The following is a 7,251-nucleotide window of genomic DNA, read 5'->3' as shown; positions in this document are numbered from 1 at the left end:
TGCAGCACCAGCATCCAGTTATGGGCATTGGTTTGTGTCCCGGCTGCTCCACTTCTGATCTAGCTCCCTGCTAATGTGCCTGGGAAAACAGCAGTGGATGGCAAGTGCTTGGGCCCCTGCACCCACATGGGAGACCCAGATGAAGCTCCTGGCTTCAGCCCAGCCCAGGCCCGGCCTATTGCAGCCATTTGGGGAGTGAAGCAGAGGATGAAGATTCTCTCTCTCTTTCTCTCCCCTCCCTCTCCCTCTCTGCCTTTCAAACAAATAAAAAATAAATTAAAAAAAAAAAAAGAAAAGGCAGAGTGACAGACACAGTTTTCATTTGCTGGTTTATTCCCCAAAGGAGCTACACGAAGCAGGACAGGCCAGGCTGACGCCTGGAGCCGGGTTCCCATAAGGGTGGCAGGGACTCAAGTACTTGGACCGTTATCTGCTGCTTCCCAGGAGCAGCAGCAGGGCGCTGGATCACAAACAGGGTAGCCAGAACTTGAACTGATGCTCAAATGAGATGTGCACATCCCAAGCAGTGGCTTAATTACTGTGCCACAACACCCGCCCCCAGTTCATTTTATTAAAACAAACGTGAACACCTGTAACGGGGTCGGGTAAGTGGGACAGTGAAGCTTCCCTTCCCTGACTAACGTGCGTTAGAGGAGACTAAGAACAAGGCTCTGTCCTGCACCCACATGGCTAAAATGACCCCAAGATATTCCCAAAAGACAGAGCAAAAACACCACTTACCCAGGGTTTTCCTAATCAGGTAGAGCTGATCCACATCTGATTTTCCAGGCCACAGAGGCACCCCTGACATCAGTTCTGCGAACACACAGCCAATCGCCCAAACATCGACTGGGGGCCCGTACTGCGTGTCTCCCACCAGCAGCTCAGGGGAGCGGTACCACCTGGTAGCCACGTAGTCTGTGTAGTAGTCACTGGGGCCGGCTGACCAGGGACGGGACATGGAACACAGAAAGAACGGTTGGAAGCCTGGAATCAAACCTGGGAGGGGGAAGATCTAAGACCTAAGACCTAAGAGTGGAAAACCACTCCTAAAGTAGCATTTCTGAAAAGTATTATTTTAGCAAAAAATGCAAAATCTGCATAATCTACATATCACATACATATTTAAGCCACTATATGCATCTACATACATCTACATGTAGCTACGGAATGATAATTTATGGCAAGCTGAGCTGATGCCCTAAATATACAAAAAAGCTAGTTTTCTAAAGCATTTAGCATATCGAGACCTTTACCCATCTCTTCCATTTAGAGAAAAGATCAATACTCACTCAATAAGCGAGCAAATCCAAAGTCACAAAGCTTAATCACGGAATGTTTTGTGATGAGGATATTTTCTGGTTTCACATCTCTATGTATGCACTAGTTACAAAAATCAAACAAAACAGACTGTTAAGGAACAAATGTAATATATGGGACGAATGGAACACATAAACATTTAGCAAATATTGGAGAAATCATTTGAATCTCTCACGGTCACTGGCCTGTTGAAAAATAGCAAAATGGCAGCGTAAAATGTAATACTGAGTCATCCCAAATTCCTACAGGGTCCAGACTGAGAAGGGGTCAAACAAAATATAAAAAGGAGGGTAGCTGGACTTTGCAGATAAAAACATGGGATGCCAAGTTCAATTTAAATCCTACATAGGCGTCAATTTCTAAGTATAGCCATGTCCCATGTGGTACTGGGGACTCACTTATCCTAAACAGTGACACTTGTTTATCTGGAATCCTGTGTTCCCTCTGACAACTGCAGGTGACAGGGGAATTGTGAGAAGGCTCTGGTCCCAGGAGCTGCAGGGGGGTGCCTAAGCAGAATTCACACTGCAGAACGCAGGTCAGCCTAGTAAACAGGACAAGCCCTGGGCCTGCTGAGATAAGCTGGGGAAGACAAGGGTGGGACCTGGAGTCTGCCCAGCCATCTCCCCTCAGCCCTGACATTCGCCCCAAGATAAACAAGAGCGGGAAGCAGCCATCCGCGTCACCGCTGGGGACAGTCGCTAGATGTCAGCTCTGTCCCACACTCCTCCAGAGCTCCGCCTGCTGCACCGGCCCCAGGGGACGTGGCTCAAATCACCTGTGGTTTCCAGACCACAGCCCACATTCTTTGCCAGGGTGGGTGTCAGACAGAAGAAAGTTCTAGAATCTTCAGTTGGTTTTCTTACTGAATGACAATTCCCTTGGCAAAGAACAGCATCAACAACCTAATTAACAACCACATTACAACAGCAGCAACAACAAAGACAGTTGGGTCTGAACACCACTCAGGGTTCCTACAAATATCCCCTTCTCGCAGGAGTCTTCCTGCCTGGAGGGGCTACTGGTCACTTTGGCCATCTGAGAGACCCTCCCTGGCCTGCAGCCTGAAGTCCTGCGGTTACTCTTGACTTCCCAGAATCTGGAGAGGAGACATGGCTTCCTCATGGAGCGGGGAGGGGCAGTTTCCCCTCCAAAGGACCTTTGTGCCGGGGCAGGGGGGAGGTGGAGATCAGGGTCAATGTGTCCCCATGGGTATTTGTTACTCTGGAAAATTTGGGGGAAAAGGCAGTATTTGAATTGTCTTATGATAATCTCTCTGGCTGTCAACAACCCAGGGCTCAGATCACTACTGTTTTGCCGCCAGCCTGACATACGGCTATAAATGGGAATGCCCACGAGTCCCATGATGACATGCAGTCAGCAGTACTCGCAGGCAGGAATGTGCTCCATGTCCGCTCTGGGAATTCTTTGCAGGCTTCTGTCCCCTCCCCCATCTGCACATGGACGCCAACGGAGCTCCCTGGGGCTGTGTTGGATGTGTCTTTACTGGCTCAGACCTTGCCCCCCTGCCCCGCCCCTGCCCTGCTAGATCCCGTGAGCTGACCCTCACGGATAGTTACTAGTGATATAGGGGGTGCTCTCCCCGCTGGACAAGGAAGATGGCCGTCAGCGAAGAGGAGGCTGGCTACTCTCTTACTCTTTGCTTCTGAGAACCCAGCCTCAGGGAAAGCCACTGGGCAGCCTGCAACCAGGGGGTGCAGCCCTCCGAGCCCAGTGGTCCCTGGTGGCTGGTGGGACCACGCAGAGCCGGGGGACTGTGCTCGCTCGCTGCCCCAGTGAGGCTCAGACGCTGGCAGCTGTGTCCTGGAGGTGTCCTGGAGGGAGCAGCAGGTGGCTTCTGAGGGCCTGAAAAGTCACAGCACCCCTGCCTCCCAGGAGTTTCAGGTTTCCACGCCTATCTCACCAAAGCAGACAGGACCTCCTGTGCAGCAGGCTTGGGGCTCCACCCACTGCACAGGGTCCCTCCTCAATCGCAGAGCCCTTGGGGGAGGGTGTGAAAGAATTCAGATTCCAAGTGAATGGGCTTCTCTCTGACACCTGAGTCATTTCTACCAGTAAACGCATAGGACTGGGTGCTTAAAATCCCAACAGTGCCTGTTTCACACGACCAGAGCAGGGAGGAAGCGCTGGGCGGGTATTTTTACCCTCCACTCACCCACCACCAAGTTCATGGAGATTTGTACCCACACAAGTATGATTTCAAGTCTGGACAAGGCTCTAGCTGGGCTCTGCGCTCAGCCTGCCGAGTCTCCACGGGAGATCATGGGACTTACGTTGTGGGTGTGGCAGAAGTTCACGGCCTGCAGTGTCTGCCAAGTTATGCTCTTCACGAGATGGTCTGGCACCCTGGTGAAAACAAGAAGCGGCACAGACACATTCCTCAGAGCACCAGTGGAATTCGTCTCGAGGGGAGAAAAAGTAAAGCGAGACAGGCTTCGGTAGGGAACAGCCCTGGGCGGCCCGTAGCCACGCCAGCCCCCAGGCCACCCTCCTACCAGCACAGAGTGTAAGGGACACGGGACCCCCACGCCGCCGTCTGCTCGGCACAGCAGGCCCACAGGAATGCAAGCAGCCATGACGGCACTTCAGAAAGCTGGTGGACGATGCAACTGAGATCTAGGTTTATTTGGTGCAAAAAATTCCCCCCCAAAAATTGGTCTTCAACCATTTCAAGGAAAATGCATACTATGAGAAAACTATGAGAAGCTTTCAAAAATTTTTTGCACCAAAATTAAACTTATAATTTGTTTTTTGCTACACACACAAACATTTTTTTAAAAGATTTATTTATTTTATTTGAAAGTCACAGTTACAGGGAGAGAGACAAGGAGACAGAGAGAGAGGGAGATCTCGCATCCACTGGTTCACTCCCCAGATGGCTGCACGACCGGGGCTGGGCCAGGCCAAAGCCAGGAGTCACAGGGTCTCCTGTGTGGGTGCAGGGGTCCAAGAACTTGGGTCATCCTCTGTTGCTTCCCTGGGTGCTTTAGCAGGGAGCTAGCTTGGAAGTAGAGCAGCTGGGTCTCGAACCAGCACCCATATGGGATGCTGGCATCACAGGCAGTGGCTTTCGCCACTATGCAACAGTGCCGGCCCCATTTCCACAAAATGTTTGAAGAGCCTTCATATTTCTACAGGGAAGGACCCGGGTCATGAAAACCTACAGGGATTTCAGCGAGTATTTATGACTCCTTATCTCACACATTCCTCATACCACCGGGAAGTGGCATGGTCCTGGAGCTAACTCCACTGATGTCAAGTTAGTTAGCAGCCAGCATCAAAGATGCTGTTTATTTGTTCAAGTTGCTGCAGACGAATGGCCTGAAGCAAGACTCATCTTCCATGTGTGGGCCCACGGTTTCCCAAGACTCCCTTGACTGCATGGGTTCTGAGCGGGCAGGCATTGTGGTGCAGTGCGGTAAGCTGCTGCTTGGGATGCCTGCGTCCTGTTTCAGAGAGCACTGGTTTAAGTCCTAGCTACCACTTATTCCCATCCAGTTTCCTGCCACTGTGCCTGGGAAGCACATGGGCTCCTGCCACCCACGTGGGAGACGCAGATGGAGTGAGTTCCTGGCTACTGACTTTGGCCTGGCCCAGCTCCAGCCACTGTGGCCATTTGGGGAATAAACATGGGTGGAAGATTGATCTTTTCTCTCTCTTCCAAAAGACAGAAAGACAGTATGAGAGGCCGGTGCCGTGGCTCAACAGGATAATCCTCTGCCTAGCAGCGCCGGCACACCGGGTTCTAGTCCCGGTTGGGGCACCAGATTCTGTCCCGGTTGCCCCTCTTCCAGGCCAGCTCTCTGCTATGGCCCGGGAGTTCAGTGGAGGATGGCCCAAGTGCTTGGGCCCTGCACCCGCATGGGAGACCAGGAGAAGCACCTGGCTCCTGGCTTCGGATCAGCACAATGCGCTGGCGGCAGCGGCCATTGAAGGGTGAACCAATGGCAAAAAAGGAAGACCTTTCTCTCTGCCTCTCTCACTATCCACTCTGCCTGTCAAAAAAAAAAAAAAAAAAAAAAAAAAAAGGACTATAAATGGAGACCCCCACCCACTGGGTGGGCTCACTGCTTTCATGAATCCAATATTAAACAGAGCTGCTGTGCTCCTGAGCCAAGGCTGGTAAGTAAGGCAGGGAGGAAATTCTTAAGTAGTTGTGTTAAAGGTGACTGCAGAACCTCACTTCTAGCCCCAGGGACAGGCTACAAGGCCACTCTTGTCACAGACCAGCCGTCCAGGAAATCCTTTCAGGAGATCAGAGGACGCCCGAACAGAGGGTGGAACAACATGGCGGAAATGAAGAAGCTGCCTCCAGGAAGAAGAGTTGGGACACTGCTCAATCAGGGCTGTGGCCCTGGGCTCGCGGCAGATTCTTGCCAAATTCTCTCCCTTGTTGTGGCAGCACACGCGCTGCAAAAGCCTCACCTGTGAGGACAGAAAGGGCTAGAAATCACACAACCAGGTGAGGCGACCTCAGGGGCAGGCTATCCCCAGCCAACATTCTTGGGCCCAGAAGGAAAAAAAAAAAAAACCAGAATATATATTGGTTATTCAATGAATGAAGTGTAGTATAGATACAAGGCCATCGGTGCAGGCAACTTGAGTCTCTGAAAACATCTGCCCGCAGAAATGATGCCATAGGGGTATCTGAGAGCGAAGGGTGATGGGTGGTGCTGGTGCTCCTCCCACACCATTGGCAAGTGTGAGCCCTCCCTGCAAACTGCCCCAGGGGCGCCGCTGGAGGGCTGCTCTTCCCACTTTTTTCTCACTGTTTTCCCTCTGGAATGTGGGGACCTCAGAGTCCAAGATTGCTTTCAGCTGCAACACTGAGATGATAATAGGAGGCAGGCTTTCTCTGTGGGAGAAGGGAGTTACAAATATAGAACGGCAGAAAAACAAAATACATTCTGCGGTGTTTGCTGTTGGGTTGGACTTCAGAGATATTCCAACACACACACACACACACACACGCACACGCATACTCAAATAAGTTCTTGGAGAATGGGACTAAACGATAAGTTTGTTTTGATGAAAAAACAATTTTGAAATGTATGCACATGAGGGATCTTCAAAAAGTTTGCAAAAATGTGTATTAAGAAAAAACAATGCATAGATTTCAAGATAGTTTTGCACCCAAATAAACCTGTAATTTAACTTCATTTTCCACAAATTTCTTCATGTCCATCCCCTCCTTCAATCTGCCCTGCCACACACACACACACTGTGAGGGGGCTCACATAGGTGGTTCAGAAAGCCTCTCTGGGGCAGGCACTGTGGCCTAGCAGGTAAAGCTGCTTGCAATGCCAGCATCCCATGTGCTGGTTCAAGTCCCAGCTGCTCTACTTCCGATCCAGCTCTCTGCTATGGCCTGGGAAAGCAGTAGAAGATGGCCCAAGTCCTTGGGCCCCTGCACCCATGTGGGAGACCTGGAAAAAGCTCCTGGCTCCTGGCTTCGGATTGGCCTGGCTCTGGCCATTGTGGTCATTTGGGGAGTGAAACAGCAGATGGAAGACCTCTCTCTTTCTCTCTCTACCTCTGCTTCTCTGTAACTCTGCCTTTCAAATAAATAAATACATCTTTTTAAAGAAAGACGGGCCAGCACTGTGGCGCAGCAGGTTAAAGCCCTGGCCTGAAGTGCCGGCATCCCAAATGGGCGCCAGTTCTAGTCCTGGCAGCTCCTCTTCCAATCCAGCTCTCTGCTGTGGCCTGGGAAAGCAGTAGAATATGGCCCAAGTCCTTGGGCCCCTGTACCCACATGGGAGACCCAGAAGAAGCTCCTGGCTCCTGGCTTCGGATTGGTGCAGCTCTAGCCATTGTGGCCATCTGGGGAGTGAACCAGCGGCTGGAAGACCTCTCTCTCTGTCTCTACCTCTCTCTGTAACTCTTTCAAATAAATAAAATAAATCTTAA

General features: G+C 51.1%; 1 protein-coding gene across 1 annotated transcript in view; it reads right to left on the bottom strand.

Annotated features, from left to right (window-relative positions):
* Positions 1-7,251, bottom strand: part of CDKL1 (cyclin dependent kinase like 1) — a 60,617-nt gene that overhangs the window by 10,835 nt on the left and 42,531 nt on the right. The window contains exons 4-6 of the mRNA XM_062205160.1: positions 3,615-3,687; positions 1,293-1,383; positions 742-942 (exon numbers count right to left, since the gene is read on the bottom strand). Coding sequence (XP_062061144.1) covers positions 742-942; positions 1,293-1,383; positions 3,615-3,687 — 365 coding nt within the window. The remainder of the gene's footprint in view (positions 1-741; positions 943-1,292; positions 1,384-3,614; positions 3,688-7,251) is intronic.

This window comes from Lepus europaeus, chromosome 11, assembly GCF_033115175.1.
Source record: "Lepus europaeus isolate LE1 chromosome 11, mLepTim1.pri, whole genome shotgun sequence".
In the NCBI taxonomy this organism is placed as follows: domain Eukaryota; kingdom Metazoa; phylum Chordata; class Mammalia; order Lagomorpha; family Leporidae; genus Lepus; species Lepus europaeus.
Note: the sequence above shows the minus strand (reverse complement) of the source record. Positions and strands in the feature narration are given on the sequence as shown.